The sequence below is a fragment of the Scatophagus argus genome, chromosome 2, assembly GCF_020382885.2.
Source record: "Scatophagus argus isolate fScaArg1 chromosome 2, fScaArg1.pri, whole genome shotgun sequence".
Taxonomy (NCBI): Eukaryota; Metazoa; Chordata; class Actinopteri; family Scatophagidae; genus Scatophagus; species Scatophagus argus.
In genome coordinates this window covers 27169922-27186754 of record NC_058494.1, presented here as the reverse complement: position 1 = coordinate 27186754, position 16833 = coordinate 27169922, and the positions used below count along the sequence as shown (strand labels likewise).

The 16833-nt window shown below is 46.1% G+C and overlaps 2 protein-coding genes across 3 annotated transcripts; both read right to left on the bottom strand.

Annotated features, from left to right (window-relative positions):
* Positions 1 to 393: 393 nt before the first annotated feature.
* On the bottom strand, positions 394 to 9283 carry capn9 (calpain 9). The gene is made up of 20 exons (XM_046375427.1): positions 8966 to 9283; positions 7950 to 8019; positions 7743 to 7861; positions 6997 to 7130; positions 5976 to 6144; positions 5762 to 5845; positions 5232 to 5317; positions 4853 to 4930; positions 4489 to 4649; positions 4228 to 4385; positions 3877 to 4085; positions 3661 to 3697; positions 3499 to 3579; positions 3042 to 3099; positions 2468 to 2532; positions 2244 to 2312; positions 1718 to 1796; positions 1362 to 1478; positions 1155 to 1213; positions 394 to 698 (listed from the first exon to the last, which is right to left on the bottom strand). The coding sequence occupies exons 1-20, from the start codon at positions 9170 to 9172 to the stop codon at positions 672 to 674; spliced, it is 2067 nt and encodes a 688-aa protein (XP_046231383.1). The 5' UTR covers positions 9173 to 9283; the 3' UTR covers positions 394 to 671.
* A 2216-nt stretch (positions 9284 to 11499) lies between these two features.
* On the bottom strand, positions 11500 to 16756 carry taf5l (TAF5-like RNA polymerase II, p300/CBP-associated factor (PCAF)-associated factor). Of its 2 annotated transcripts, none has more exons than XM_046375392.1 (5): positions 16171 to 16756; positions 15595 to 15736; positions 15138 to 15242; positions 14269 to 15029; positions 11500 to 14094 (listed from the first exon to the last, which is right to left on the bottom strand). In XM_046375392.1, the coding sequence occupies exons 2-5, from the start codon at positions 15731 to 15733 to the stop codon at positions 13297 to 13299; spliced, it is 1803 nt and encodes a 600-aa protein (XP_046231348.1). In that variant the 5' UTR covers positions 15734 to 15736; positions 16171 to 16756; the 3' UTR covers positions 11500 to 13296. The 2 variants fall into 2 exon arrangements, with proteins under 2 accessions (XP_046231348.1, XP_046231341.1); XM_046375385.1 differs by having other exon boundaries at positions 16270 to 16748.
* Between the last annotated feature and the right edge of the window lie 77 nt (positions 16757 to 16833).

Sequence of the window (16833 nt, the reverse complement as noted above, 5' to 3'; positions counted from 1 at the left end):
TAAATTATTTCTATTTTAAACTGCGTTACACTTACTACTTCCACAGCTACGGGGAAATATTGCACTTTTTACTCCACATTTACTTGACAAACAAAGGGACGGTTCACCCCAAAATCAAAAACACATATTTTTCCTCGTCCCTGTAGTGCTGTTTATCCAGCTTGATTATTTTGGTGCGGTGGTTGCAGAACTTTGATAGACAAAGATAATAATTAACTAATAAGTTCTGACCTGTTTTTATAGAATAAAGTACTGAGGACCTGACTGACTCTCTAATTATGTGATGATTTAGTTCTAATTTTATGACAGTAAAAGGAAAAGCAATTGATTAATCATCAAAGTTAATTTATATCAGGCCAGTTCGGTAGCATTTCTGCACAGGAAAGCAAGAGGTTTTACTCAAAATTTATTTCCATACATGCAGACAGCAGAGAAAATAAAACAAAGTTTTGTCCAAAAGTGTTAAGTCCACAAATATAACATCTGATTCCCCATGTCAGTACTTCAACGCAGGCAGTACCTTACATTATTTGCTCAAAAGCATGTGAAACATGACAAATAAAACGCGTGTTCATATTCATAATTTCGGATTGTATTTCAACACACTGCACTCCGACATCCGCCATTGAGTTTTGTTCTTCTGGTGGCTTCTGGTTGCTCTCAGCGACTCCTCAGACATTCATCGCCAACATCAGGAACTGTGAGTCAAACAGAAACTCAAGTTAAATCTGAATTAACTGCAGCTAAATTAAAGCCCAGAACAGAAAAGCTGGATTTGGTTGAATTTCTCTGTTTAGCATAGAAAAAAGCTGTCAGAAAATTTCTGGGCATTTTGCTTGTTTTGTTTCCTTGTTAGATTAAATGCTAAGTTAGCATGTCACTCGTATTCATCTCCCAGCTAAAACTACAGGGACCTCTAGAGGTACAAAGTGATATTACAGATACGACGAGCCGGGCTAGCTGGTTAGCATGCTAACTTTGGTTCGTATCCCTGAAACACCGTACACAGACGACTTTGACATAATGTCAACACTGTTGTTTCTTCAGTCTGTTGATCGTGTCAGTTAACCTTTTAACATTTTCAACTAAAATTCCGGTCTTATTTTACAAGCTGCACCTTTAAAAGGCGTGGTGTCACATGTACGTGTTTTTACCTGCATGATGTTCACGTTCACACGTCCCCTCTTGTATTTATCCATAGCCTGGAAAACTCCTGGTTCAGAGGAAGAGCTTCAGTCAGCACAAAGTAGCCAATGACTTCCTTTCAGTTCATTTTAACATCAGTAAATCTTTACCAGGATCACTCTGAGGCATTAATGTAGAGACTGTAGACCCTTTAACCATGGGCCGTTGTTACGTACTGAACATGTTCTCCAGACGGACGATGCAGGTGAGGTAGTCGTCGAAGTCAATGTCGTAGTTCTCGTCAGCAAACCTCAGGCCGATCAGCTGCAGGAGCTTGTTGTTGAGCTGCATGCCTTCAGGGTAACAAAGTCGTTACTACAACACTTTTCCTATTGTGAATATTAATTAACAGGAGATTTAAAACGATCACATGACACGAACATAAACCACAAAAACAAACATCTCCATACAGGAATGAGACGTGTTGTCTGAATGCCTAAAAGAAATATTTGTTAAGAAATATAAAAGCATTCAAATTAAATGAAATTACTGAATTTAAAAAAGTAGTTTAAAGAGGATTCAGTGGACTCACCTGCAGCTTTGAGGGCGCTGCGGAGCTCGTAGGACGACATCTTCCCCGAGCGGTCGGTGTCAAACGACAAGAAGAGCATCTGCAAACCACACAAATCCACCTTGAAGAGCCTGATTTATTGCAGTAAATAAAGGAATTTACCCCAGCACTGTACTACGGTACATTTTGAAGGCATTTTTAAGGTTAAATACTATAGTTTTCTAGTCCACCGCATTTATTTATAACTTACTTTTCAGATTCAAATGAATAATACAGAATATAACCATCAAGTTAATGATGATAAAGAATTTCCCCTCGGGGATAAATAAAGGAATTCTGATTCTGATTCTGATGATATGTGTACACAGTAGATTAGCTCCACATTCACCAGACAAACACGAATTCACCAGTAGTCATAATCCAGTAACATCATATATTCTGAAATAGGTAAAACTACACTGTGGTGTGACTACTTATTTTTAAATAAAACGTGTGAGCGCTGCTCCAACCACTGATTCACAGTTTCACCACGTAAATCAACACGTACGATCCACTTCTTCATCTTCTCCCAGAAGACCTTGAACTCCTGGAACTCCATCTTGCCTGTGTTGTCCACCTGGTTTCCCGTCAAGGACAAAACTTTGCACTGTGGGGATTAGTTCATAAGCCATCTCAGAGTTGTGCTGCTCCCCTCCCCCCTCTACAGTCTCCGATCTGTACATACTGTGTGTGGTCGTAATAAAGTGAAGTGAGGTAAAAGCAGAAGGATACGTCCATCAGGTTGATGATACTGTGGCAGGTGCTGAGGGTCAGGCCATCAAACTTGATCTCTTTTCCTGCAGACAAAATAGACAGAAGCACAGTGGAACGTTCTTCAGCCGAATCATTCAGTTGGGTGGCATTTTAACTTGCTAAGAAGCATATTAAAGCACATTAAGAAATGAAATGAAAAGAAAATCAGAATTTTTAGTGTGGGACCAAAAGAGTGACAGTGTCTGGTAACTTAGCTGCCTAAACCTAACCAAACTGCAACCGTTTCACAACGTTACTCACGTGATGACGCCTGACGCTCGTTCTCTCCAAGGTCTATCACCTCCCAATATTTAGCACTGATTGATGCTGGTTTGGTGGTACAGTTCAGAGTCAAGCCACAGACAGAACCCGGCCAGCTGCCTCCTCCTGCTTCCAGTCTTTGTGCTAAGCTAAGCTAACTGGCAGCTGGCTGGAGCCTCGTATTCAACGGACTGAACTGTGACTTGTATGTCACAGTTATCTGCCTCGTCGGTGTTAAACAGAGAACTATAGAACTAAAAATTAAAAAACTTTAATTTTGTCTGTCACTTACGTCTGCTGAGAACGCCGTTGAGCATCTGCTGGAGCTCTCTGACAGAGATAGCTTTGTCCTGCAGACACACCAGGGTGGAAAGACTGTAAATTCAGACATTCTATTGTGTAACACTGGATGTCTACAAACTCCTGTCAGGTGTACAACATTTAACCTTAAAGTCACATTTTTCCTCAGCGTTAAAGTAAATATTTTGACCTTTGGGTTTCAGAAAATGTTCCAGGTAAAATCAATGTGCAACATTAAAGCTGCATTAGGTTTTGGACAGTTGGAGGCAGAAAAAGACACTAAACTGAAAGACAAACATCCCTGACATATTATCACCTCATGACGTAACATATTAGCAAACAGATGTCTTTCGTGCCACTCTGACATCTGAGATTTGCTACCCCAAATCAAACAGAAAATACAGGAAGTTAAAGCCCACTAAATGTGAACTGATCTGATGTTTCCTCACCGGACCGGCCAGCTGATCAAACAGCCTCCTCAGGCCCTTCTCCTCGTCTGTTTCCTCCTCTGGAGCGCTGGGTGGAGGCGGCTGGTGGGAACAAGACGGCGTCAGTACAACGGACAGGACAGTCTGATTGGCTGATTTTCAAACCCTGGATGATGTACTTACATCTGGGAGGTCAGCATCAACTTCGCTCCCCATCTCCCTGCGGAGGAGAACCACGCGTGAAATGTGAACAAAGAGTCTGAGAGTTACTTTTGACTTTATTCCTCAGCTATGCTATTGATGTTTCTCAGTTTTCAGACTCTTTCAGTTCTTTTTTAACGTCGACTTTTTTGTTTGGTGTCTGAGTTTGTCCCCCCCTGCCCAAGCTCAAACACTCACAGAGCTCCAGCCTTCTTCTCTGAGAAGATCCTGACTAGGAAGTCGGCCTCGTGGTGGGGCTGAAAGGTGGTGGGAACCAGCAGGTAGTTCCCCGGAGGCAGAGTGAAGCGCTCGGACACCTCTCGCATGTTGATGTAGGTCCTGCTGCGAGCCTTGGACGCATGGTAACGGAAGAAATCTTTCCCGGTGTGGTCCTCGTTCTCTGGAGCCTGAATGGACAAAGACAGAAGGAAAAGGCTCTCAGAGTCAAAACAACGTAAATCACAGAGGGTTCAGGCAGAGCAGCTGAAGGACATCAGATGAAAAACAAGAAAATATTTTCTACATAAACGTCTGAGGTTGGTTTCTGACCTCGTACACTGCGAAGCCGATGGTCTCCAAGTCCAGGCCTTCCTTCCTCAGCTTTCGTCTGTTCTTCTGCATCAGAGCGATCACCACGCTGCACACATCGTCATCATCATCAGCGTCTTCCAGCTTCAGCTTGAACTGAGGGTTGGTCCAAAACGTGTCTGTGGGTTGAAGGTGCAGAAGGTTAAGGGGTCAGATTGGGGTCTAAACAGAAGGTCTAAACTGAAACATGTCTCAGCTCATCGTCAGGTCTGCTGGTCTCACCGATGTAGTTCCTGCAGCCTCCTGCGGTGGAGCCGCGGATCCAGTTCCCCTCGAACATGTTGACCTCCCAGTGGCGCTTTGTGCTGTCGTTCAGGTCATCCGGGGTCATGTTGCAGATCTCCACCTTGTCGTAGTTCCTCTTAAAGTCCTCAAACTCCATCCTGGGGTCAGAAACACATTCAGAGTCATTCACCAGAGCTTTGTCTCGTTTTGAGTTTAATGTTACCACAGCTTTTTGGCACGGATTTATTCAGCTCGTGGTTTACTCTCCACTACATTCCTGCATACGCACAACATAAGAACAGTCCGAAAACTGAGTGTTTCTCGATCTTTGGTTTGGACCACCTTCATCCTGTGGACTCACCAGAATTCTCCGTCGTCTGACGAGTTCTGCAAGACGCGATTTTTCTCCGCCCTGTCGATGTAATTCCACTCCCTGGAGCTGAAACACACAGAACAGCCTCAGAGAGACGCAGGACGAACTGACCAAAACACACCAACAGCCTTACTTTCTCATTTGAGGCCCTGTTTTTGACATTTCATGTGTGTGGTAAGTTGGCATGCTGTACATAAACATCTTGATGAGGGAAAAGACATTTTGTTGGTGTTGTGATTTTATTCATTTATTTGAGTCCATGGTCTCATGATTTGTCCATGAATATACTTTGTTTTTTCTGGGGTTTTTTTTGCATGTATTGTGTATTTTGAGCGTCAGGACAAAGCAGCAGGTCCTTCATGCTTACTTGTCACTCCAGGGGCCGTTCCACTCGACCTGACCCCAGGGGTTTCTGATGCGGATCAGCTGGACCTTCCTTCCTCCAGAATTCACCTGAGAATAAGACAAACTGTTCACTTACTTTACTGTTAAAAACACAATCCTCAGCTTTTCGGGTCAAAGAACTGGCTTGTGTTTTGTTTAAAGGGACAATTCGTCATCCTTTGTTTGCAGCTCACACCAAAACTATTCACATGGAGAAGAGCAGAACTACAGGGAAGAGTTTTGATTTGAGGATGAAATGTTCCTTTAAACTCGGACTATGTTGGACTGCCTCAGTATGTGACTTAGGTGTATTTCCATTGGCGATTTATGTATTTTCCTGTTAAAAAACACAAAGACAAATAATCTCTCTAGCAGTGCGTTTTTTTAAATCAAAAGATTATAGTGTGTTGCTTTTGTGTGCCACTTTAAGCTTTACTGATTTCCAAGCAGCAATAACGTCATCACTGTGAAAAGGTTAGCATTGCTGGTTCTGACTCCAGGATGGGGTCTCACCTCTTCCAGGCCTGTGATGGAGTACGCATGTCCCTTCACCAGGCCCGTGGTGGTCTTGGCCTCAGACTCTGCAGAGCTGGTGATCTGGAGAAAAACACCCAGAGAGGTTTTAAACAGGAGAGCTGGGCTCAAGCGCTTTCAGAAGCGGAGGACTGGAAGCAACAGTAATTAATGGCTTTGATGAGAGAATTTTCTTTGGGGTTTGGGTCTTTACGTCTATAGAGCATCCCATCATGGAGCCTCTGTCCAGGGCCTTCTTCATGACGGTGAACAGGTTGTCTGGGGCTTTCTTTGTGTCGTATATCTCCCCCACACCTCCGGTAAAATCCTCCATGGCCTCCATTGTGCTGCCGCCCTTCAGGGACTCGTAGCTGCCGTGCAGTCTGTGGTAAACAGGACAACACATCACCACGGGTTAATGCAGGTTCAACAAAGTCACAAAGTTGAAATTAAAGGTTTACTTCTTCAGAGCGAAGAGGCTCTCGCTAACACGCACATAATGAAAATGCTAACACACTGTAAAAAATCATACAGGAAGCGAGATTTTCTCATCAACAAGTAAATACACAAGTTTTATTCTGATCAAGTTAATTTTTGTTTTATGAGTTCAATCAACTCATTAAAATAAGTTTCTGCAGAAACATGAGCAGCCTTCGCAGCATGCACTGAGCGAAAACTCTGCTGAGTGATGGAAACCTGAGATGTGTGTCTTCGATATGTTTTATGCTGAGTCATGGATGTTTTCACAATCATGAAAATATTGACTTCAAGTTGAGACAACACAAATTTATTTACAGTGTAAATGTAAATTAACAGTAACCATGTTTACCATTTTCTGCTAGTGTGTTAGCATGCTAACATGGGCTAATTAATGCTAAACACAAAGTACAGCTGTCGTTGGTGTTGGAGGTATTTAGTCAGACGGAACAAAATGGAGGACCAAGACGTCACCAGGCTGACCACAGCTTGTCTGGGCACACAAACGTCCATCTGAAAGCTTCAGTGCGATTTCACACAAAACCACAAATGTGCATGTTTGTGCGTCCTTGTCATTTTAATGTTCCTTTTGTTGGAGCTCCACCGCCGATGAGGCACTGAGGTGGCTGTAAGTAACAGAACAGCCAGCAGAGCTTCACATTTTTGCGTACTGAGACGTGATTGTGCTTCTGCAGGAAACAAAGTAAAAGAGGACGGGTGGTGCGTGTGTTTATTGCGTGTAGCTGAGGTGTAGTTACTTGGCGTAGGCCTTCTCCAACAGGGCGCTCCAGAACTCGTTGTTGGAGGCGGAGTGAAGCATGATGAGTTGATTTCTCACCGACGGCAGCCTGTCGTCCACCACGACGTCCAGCCATTTGTTGTGCTGCCAGAACTGAAGCAGAGATGCAAAACGTGAGACCGAACACTTTGCCTTCACAGCCCTGATCATCCCGTTTGTCTTTCGTACGTAACATACAGTTTGCCCACAGCTGAAACAAAACACGACGCTCTGTTCTGTGAAACGACGCTGATGTATTTTGTGAATTTTCTGTTTCGGCTCGTTCGTGAGCAGAAACTCAACAACAGTGAATCAGCAGGCCTTGTGCACATGGCCATAAATTGTCTATTTATGGGAGTTCATTTGTGTGCATGTACACAAATCCTACAAATGTCATCAACATTTCACAAACTAATTTTTCACCATCTTTGCCAAAGCTGAGCTAAAGTGAACACTTTGGATTAAATGTGCGGACTGACCTCATCTGGTTCTGACCCATTCAGAAAGCCGGCTGTACCCCTCACAGCACTACCTGATTTGATCAAAGGGGTTTTGAGGCAGTGAGCACTACGTACTTACTCCCATCCGTTCTGCATTAATCTGTGTGGTTCATTTGTGTCTTTTTCCAGGCAGAGTTTCATTTTGTCCTTCCTGATTCAAACTGAAGCGCCGGCAGGACCACATGAGACTCGATTCGGGTGCCTCACCGGTCAGCTGGTGACGTACCTGGAAGTGAAAGATGCCGGCGTATTTGTTTTCGAAGTCCTGGTCGTGGGGGACGACTCGGGTCAGGGTGTCTTTTTTGAGGGTCAAGGATGCAATGGCTGCCAGGAGCCAGCAGTCCCCTGTGATGACAGACAGGTGCATCGTGGGTAAATGGGTGAAATGTGTGCAAACGAAACCCGAGACTGCGGATAACTCGAGTATACCCACCAAGCTGTCCTTGGCAAATGTCCGTCCTGTCTGCGCCGCCTTCGATGAACTTCGGGTTGTGGCAGAGCTCCTGCAGGACGAACAGGAGAAGAACAGTTTGGCTTATTTAAAAAAACAAAAACAACAAAGCCTGACAGTTGAGAGGCGACATGTCGCTTTGAAAGGTGTGTTCGCATTCCAGGCATATTAATCAGCCTCAGATCCCAGTCACTGGAACACACACACAGAAATCAGGCAGCTGAAACATTTACTCTGAAGCAACGCCCAACGGAGAAATGTGCAGTCATTGTAGAGAACACGACAGGTGAGTTTCCTCCACTGTGCTCGGGTCTGCTGACATGCTGACAGGTACAGGTGAGCTAACAGACGCGTTCGCAGTGGCATAAGACACGAGAACATCGCACTGATTTCATGACAACAACCAGGCAGGTTTGAGCAGGTGTCCTGAAATAAAGCAGATGAGCTCAAACCAAGTGTGTGTCGGGAGCTCAGGTGAGGAAACTGTTCCTGCACTCCACTCTGTTTACACTGCTGCTCAGCAGAACTGGTTCTGCAGCTACGGCTCCATAACTACTTAATTGTTTTTCTGCATGAAAAGCCAAAAACAACGTCAAATAAGCCCTCACTCCATTCATTCAGTCCCATAACATCTGTGAACACTTACTCTCTCTATCAATGCTGCCAACAGGCTTTATTTGCTTAGGCTGAACTGAGTTTTGTTCTTCAATGTCTGTTAGAATAGTAAAATATGACAAGTTTGTTTTTTTTAATCACTAAAACAGTTTGAATATTAAAGCAAACAAAGCTGACACATCAAAGACCAGCCTGCATGAGAGACAGAAGCTCTGAGCACCTGAAAACCTCAACATTTCATTCATTCAGCATCTCACAGTCTGCGTTCACTGAACAGATTCCACCCTGAAGCGAAGACATTTTCACATTTCGATCTTCTAACACAACCTGCTCACTTGTCTGCTTTGACCCGAGCATCAGCCGAGCCCCCCTTCTGCACCTACCGTGGGCCTCTTCCATTCAATCTGTACGGGCACAGACTGGCTGAAGAAGAGCGACGAGTCGGTGGCGGGGAAGTCTGGATCCTCAAACAGGACCCCCCTCTGCAGACACTCCTGCCTGAGCTGCTCAAACGACTTCCCGTCTGACTGTGTGTCCAAGGCCTTGGTGGAGCCTGAGCTCCCGCCGGACAGAGTGGACTGCAGGGGCATCTTCTTCTTCTTCTTCTTCTTCAGGGAAGAACCTCAGTGAATGGAGAAGGAGATGTGAGGTGTGAGGTGTGTGTGATGGAGGGAGTCACCTGGTGTGTGTGTGTTTGATGCAGGGGACGAGCCGGTCAGGTTGGTAGAGCTGGGAGGTACACACCCTCCAGACAGAAACTGGTTTATCTTCCCGTGGCAGTGAACCTCGCCCCTGCTGACTCTCTGTACGGAAACTGGAAGAATCCATTTTTAAATGACTTAACTAGAACATAAATACCTAAAAGTTCACTTCAGCATCTCTAAAAGGAAGCTTTGTTGTTCCTTTGAAGGATAACAAAAGTGTTTTTGCTTATTTTACCATCTGCACTGTATGGACAAAAGTACTGGGACACCTGACCTTTACACCACCAGGGACTTTAATTTAATTCAATTCAATTTATTTATAAAGCGACAAACCACAGAACAGTTGTCTCATGACACTTTCCAGTTAGAGCAGGTGTTGACCAAACTCTTTAATTTGATTTTTAGAGAAACCCAACAAAACTAACAGCTTCCACTCTTCTGTGAAGGCTTTCCACAACATGTTGGAGTGTTTCTGTGGGAATTTGTGCCCATTCATGCAGTAGAGCATTTGTGAGGTCACACACTGATGTTGGACCAAAAGGCCTGGCTCACAATCTCCGTTCCAGTTCATCCCAAAGGTGTTGGATGGGGTTGAGGTCAGGGCTCTGTGTGGGCCAGTCAAGTTCTTCCACACCAAACTCATCCAACCATGTCTTTATGGAGCTTTGCTTTGTGCACTGGGGCACAGTCATGCTGGAATAGAAAAGGGCCTTCAACAAACTGTTGCCACAAAGTTGGAAGCATAGCATTGTCCAAAATGTCTTGGTGTGCTGAAGCATTAAGATTTCCCTTCACTGGAAGTCAGGGGCCGAGCCCCAACTCTGAGACACAGGTCCATAGAGCGGGGGGAGATTTGGTGAAGCAACTTTGTGCTTCACCAAATCTCTGAGGCAAATCTTGTGGTATTTGCTCCACAACACTCATCAGGTCAGTCAGACCAGTACCTAGACTTTCTATTGGGCGAGGCGGGTGTGCCAACGTGGTCTGTGCTGCACCCACAGCAGTCTGTCAGCCACAACATCCACATTCCTGCCGCACCGTCACAGGATTCCTCTCATAGCTCATGGTGAGTGTGCTGACAGTGCGGCCCGCTGAGGGTTCGCCTCATCCACCAACAGGTCTGTTCAGGGCCTCTCGGATGCTCTGTGAACTTCATTAGAACTAAATCACAAACAGGAACATCGTGAAGGACGGCGGCGTGCAAAGCAGATAACCTGTGGTGGAAACATTACTCAGATCATTTACTCAAATATAGACATACTACTGCCATAGACTTTAAGTACCTAAAGTAAAAGTACTCACTGCAGAATAGTCCATTTCTGAATAATCTTTCCCTGTATATATATTCTTTACTCCCTTTATACTTCATTCTCAGGATGTATTTGTTGATTTATTTACTGTTGTCGGATACATGTAGTGGAATAATCTTTCACTCTGAATTGTAGGGAAGTGAAAATACGAAGCAGCAGAACGTGGAAATACTAAGTACAAGTACTTCCTAATGGTACTTCAGTGTAATCCCTGAGTAAACGCACTTGGTTGCTTTCCACAGTTGCTGACGAGTTCTTCACTTTGATGCTGCAGGTGGTAAACATGAAGCTCATTTTACTGCTTATGTGTCACATACTGCTGGGTAACTTGTGAGGGTCAAAGTGGGCTCAGCGGAGCCCCCAGGCACCCTGATCCACACAACAACAGGAAGTCTACGTTGCCATTTTATTAGGGACATCCAGCTAAAACTCCCGGTGTGATACAGAACAGAGTCCCGGGTGCTGATCCGACTGCATGTTCACCAGAGACACGGCGCCCCCTGCAGGTGGAGGTCCCACCCACCCTGAGGTGTATGTAGCTGCCTGAGTGGGTGAAGGGCGGGAAGGCGGCTGGTTTGAGGACTGCGTGGCACATAACTTCCCAGGGTTTATGTGATCTCTAATCTCGTTTGTCTCGTTCAACATCCTGTTCTATCGTCACCTTTCCGACCGGGGAGACAAAACTGTTTAGAGGTAAACTATCAGTCTCATCACAAGCACAAAGAATTCAGTGAAACAGACTCAGGACTCAACAGGATGAAGGCAGTCGTCAACAACAAAAACAAGGATCAGAAGACTCGCACAGCCAGCGAACCCAGCTGTAAAGTTTGGGTCACATTTTATACGCAGTTAATCATCATGATGAGGCTCAGTCAGCATGTTATATTAATAAAAAGGAACCCATTAAAGCTCAAATAAATTCTGTTTTTATTCTTGGTTTGGGGCTACAGAAGGGAAGAGAAGTTTATGAAGGGAAAACTCCAGGCTGCATTTATGAACGAAATATTCAAAACTGAAAACAATCCTCAACGACACTTTGAACGTACGAAGACGATCCAGAAAATCAGTTTCTGCGTCAGCATCTTTTAGCCCTCACTGAGCACAGCCTGGATGGAGACACTTGGTACCCAAAATATTACAAAAATACAGTCTATGTACACTTTAAGCATTGCACAGTCCGTGCCACTCGTGGAGCAGTGTGAAAAACACAGCCTTTAATTCTGAGAAATTTCCTCAGTGAGGCTTTTTACACGTTATTCCTCCAAATCAACAGCCTTCACTGCTGCTGTGAGAAACGAAGAGCCACTTCCTGTTGTGGTCCACCTCCAAAACCTCTCAACGCCGTCTCAAAACTCCTCCAACCTTCTGCTTGTAGATGGGAGTTTGTCCAAAAGCAGCAAACTGATCGGCAAAGTGAAAGCTGTTGCTTTAATGTGAAACAGATGAAAAAGGACAAACTTTAAAGGAACAGTCCCACATTTTGTGACCTTGATTCTGTCCCAGAGGTATGAAAACCTCTAAAAACATGATGGCGGCAGCGTTCAGGTTCATGGTTACAGATTTCATCTGAAAAAGGGTGTCAGTAATGTCCCAGTTTGGGATCTCGGGGTTTCCATCCATATGGGACTGAGTCTTTATTTTTAGGTGAACCGAAACAACCACCACTGATGACAATCTGAGGTGAGTTGGACAGAAATGAGATGTTTTAAACTTATATTTGGTCACTGTGTGCCGACTTCCTGCCTCAGTCCCTGACTCTCCTGAATGTTTCAGCCACTAATGCCCAAATGAAACTGCAACGCTTGGGCTAAATTCTGTAGGCAGCAGATAACAGAAGGTTTCAGAGCTGTTGGAAGGTGAATATACACACACTCAGACAGAACGGGATGAGCAATTTCCACCTGCTTTCAGCATATGTGCTAAGCTACGCTAACACATCCTGGACGCACATGATTTTGGGTAAGATGGCTAACGAGTGTCCGACTGCCTTCTACAGTGCAGCATTTACTGCACAGTGCGCTCCGAACACTCAGCAAACAACACAACAGTTCACTCATTAACACGACTCTGCATCAGACAACCAGCAGGAAATAAATCTGTTTTAATATTTTCTCATTTTCATCTCCTGTTCAGGTCAAACTGATTTTCACAGGTTTTTGTTTTTGTTTTATACCATATTTTGTTAAATTTTGCTTTTCTGCTTTGAAAGATCCTAAATATTTTCAACCACCAAGTCTGAGGCTAACAATTTGTCATCTTCAGGTATACTGAGAAGCTCTTTAATACTGACATCCAGTGAAGACGGTGCTTTGGTAACCAGAAAACACAACCAAAGATCATTTATCTATAAATGAATATCTAACCCAGCTTTAGGAGGATCTTCTCGGTGGTTGGTTCAACACAACAGTTTGACTGCTGATAACATGCGGGTCAGTCCACAGCAGCTCACCCACCATTCACAACTTATCCCAGTTTAGCCCATGAAGTTTAGATGCCATCAAAACAACAAAAATTATGAAATTAAGCTCTTAACTTCAAAAACTGAAGACCCACTTAGACCAGAGCTAAAGCAGGAGGAGGAGGATGTCAATTTCCAAATGAAGTTTTAAAGAAAATACTTGACATGAACTGGGAGGGCCGAGGTGGGCTGACACGGACTGACCCGCCTCCAAACACGAACCCAAAAGCACACAGCCGTGGCTACTGTTCTGCTTTCTCTTGTGCAGTTCCAGTCACCAGCAGCAGGTTGCAGGCCATGAACTGGACGTTCAGCACGTTGCTGGTGTTTCCAGTGTACAGTCCCACCAGTTCGCTGGACGAGCCGTCGGCTGGCGTCCCGCCGTGGGAGTTCCGGATGTCCCACACCCGGACCGAGTTGTCCATAGACGACGACGCCACCAGGCTGCTGTCTGGGCTGAAAGACAGGCTGGTGACGCTGTCTGTGTGTCCCCGCAGGTCTTTGAACAACGTCCCTGACGCCAAATCCCACAGCTTCACCCTCTGGTCCTCGCCGGCGGACGCCAAGTACTTCCCATTAGGTGAGAAAGCGAGTGACAGCACGGGGCCCCGGTGGCCAGTGAAGAGGCGAACAGACGCCCCCTGCTGGGTGCTCCACAGCCGGACAGTCTTGTCTGTGGAGCCGGTGGCCAGGTAGTTGGAGTTGGGGTGAAACTTGACGCAGTCAACGTCGGCGAGGTGCCCGGCATAGACCCGCAGAGGGTAAGTGCGTGAGAATGTCCAGAGGCGGGCTGTGCGGTCATGGGAGGCGCTGGCAAAGTAAAGGCTGCAGGGGCTGATGTCCACGTCCCACACCGGGTAGGCATGTCCCTGGTAGAGCACCGTGTTGGTGAAGCTACCCAGGTCCCAGTAGCGGATGGTCGTGTCCTCAGAGCAGGAGAGCAGACCGGAGCTGTCTGTCAGAAAGGCAGTACGAAACACCGGGCCGCTGTGACCTCGCAGCGTCTTTATCTCGCTGCCGGAGATGTCTTCTTCATCCACCTGAGGACAAACAATGGAGAAATGTGACGTTAGTCACTGACTTGATCCTAAACTGCTGAAGTACTCAAGTACTACTATCATGTACTACAAGGACAACAATAGCAACAGCAGTTACTTTTACTGTGAGACCACGATTTGTTTACTACATTTACTACATCCCTTCATTCAACTCACTTCCTCCTCCAGTACGTCACAGGCCAAGTGGATGAGCGACACGTCAGCCTGATGCGGTTTGGCCTTCAGCTTTCTGGCTCGGAGGCTCCACAGCTTCACCGTGGAGCTGTCAAAGCCAGCGGCCAGCAGCCGGCTGTCAGCTGAGACCTCTGCGGTGTTCAGCATCTGCTCCGTGTGGTGGAAGGCATAAAAACACACGGTGGTGAGCGTGGGCGGGCCCTCACGGACTTTCTTGATGCTGTCCTGCAGAGCCTCCAGGGCCGCCTCACTCTGCGGGATCCCTGCGGGGACCTCCACCCCCTCTCCGCACTCTGCCCCGTCCACTCCCGCCCAGGAGGAGGTGGAGTTTGGTGCGGCGGTTGCTCCACCGGCAGCTCCATACAGCTGGTAGTCTGTACGCCGCAAGGCAGTGACCTCCACTTGCAGGTGGGTGCTGAGGGCCCTGCAGAGGGCGCCGTTGTCCTCGCTTTGCAGGTGACGCAGCAGGTAGCTGTAGGCCGGCTCTGTCAGGTGAACCACGTACTTGTGTTCCAGAAAAGCACTCAGTTTGGGGTTGGCTGCAATGTCCTGGGCTGTGAGAACATGGCGGAGCTGCTCTATGGTGGCACGCTGCTCACTGTCCTGAAGAAAGGCACCGTGGAAACGACTGTAAAAACTGTCTACTGCCCCCTTCAGGCCGCAGCGCACCATGTCCAGATGGAGGTAGACAAAAAGTGGGAAGAGGATGCTGCTGACCTCCTTGGCCCAGGAGAGTTCCGTTTCTGATTTAGAGGAAATAAAAATTATTCTGTGGGTTTTGTCATGAAAAACAAGCTCACATAACATCCAAAAAAATGCTGAAGAATAAGATTTGAGTGCGAGTGTGATACCTGAGAGAAAGGAGCGCAGCCTGGAGTACTGAGTTTCATACTGCTGTGGATCAGACTGGCAGGGAGCAGCAGTGACCACGCTGGCACAACCCGACTCCGTCTGCACTGCTCAGAGAACCAGAAAGGCAGGACGAAATAGATTCGCCATCGAGTGAGAGTAAGCTAAATATTCATTATGCAGTGAATGAATTGGGCTTGGCAGACATCTATCACTCTGTGACTACATGAACTCTGGTGACCTCGTGTAAATTATAGCTTTGAACAAAGACAAACAGGTCTAATCAGCCACTCAACACACCTCTGTGGATATACAGGTACAAGAACGCATCATATTACACCAGCATGCTCTGCAGGTGAAACCAAAGTATCGAACACATGTCGCAGAGAAAAAGTGAGAGGTGTTCTTTATCTAATGTGGAAGACAACGCCATCATCTTGCTCGCTGCAGTTGGCTCACCTGTGAGGCTGGCGGCCATCTCCTCAGCTGACTGAAAGAGCTTGGCGCCCTTCAGGGAGCCATCAGTGTCCACATACTGCCTCCTCTTCAGGTACTGAGCCACGGCATACTGGATCTGCTCAGTGCGAACCCGCTTCATGACCTGAAAACCATGACGAACCAAGTGTCACACACCTGCGGCGTGTCAGAGGGGAGCATACACCTGCACGGCACTTTCTCTACTCATCCTCATGCCGAGCCTAAAGATCGAGCACGTCAAACACTGATTTCATGTACGCAAATGGTCGCACAGGACGGTGCATATCTGTTTAAGTGCTTTACAACACATTCATCGTCTCCATGACAATGTTAACACTCTTGAGCACAGCATCTTCAAGGCTAATTAGCTAGCAAAGAAGCGAGCTAACGTAACGTTAACCCAAAAGACGCTGGAGTTGATACTCCCTCTTTGACAGTCTAAAACTGTGTTTTAGCCCGAAAGCAACGTGAAAGCCTGATACAGCTGGAGCCACGTATTAAGAAAGTATACAGACCGACAGCTTTCCTCTTTAGAGTAGGATGCAGGAATGAGCTAACCGGCTAACTTTACGCTAGTGGCAGTGGGCCTGGCGACTCCAAACTTTTAGCGGGATTGATTCAGTTCCGTAGCACCACCGGCTCAAAACCCGTACTCACTGCATATCGTGCCGTCCGCCGTCCTCAGTGACTGTATGCAAGCCGATAAGGGTTTAATGCTACTTCGTATCCACTTAAAGCTACGCCGCTGCCTGTCGTTGCCGCTCCATCGTGGTTTTCCGCCCCCTGGCCAGCCTCCATCAAATCATGCTAACTTAGCTAGCTCGCCGCTTTCATCTCTGCGGGCTAACAGCTAGCGTCAATCTACTCGTCCTCCTGGCTTCCCTTCATCGTCGTTAGGGTGAATCTATCGACGATCTACTACCCATGTCTGGCCTTTTCGAGCGCGGCGAATTTTAAACCAAACTCAAGTGAAAAATTAGAGAAAACAAACGCTGGAAATATCATTCACCAAATAGCCAACATATTCCCAAATAAATGTCAGCTTTTGAGATTCCTTCGACTGTCGATGCACAAAAGATTCAAAGGATTTAATACATAATACCTCAATGAACAAAAAGTCCAGTTTAATCATAATATGTGCCACTTTGCACGTCTGTGATTATTATACTATATAGAGGTGCATTTCCACTGCTGAGCAATCAAACTGTTAAGTGACACCTT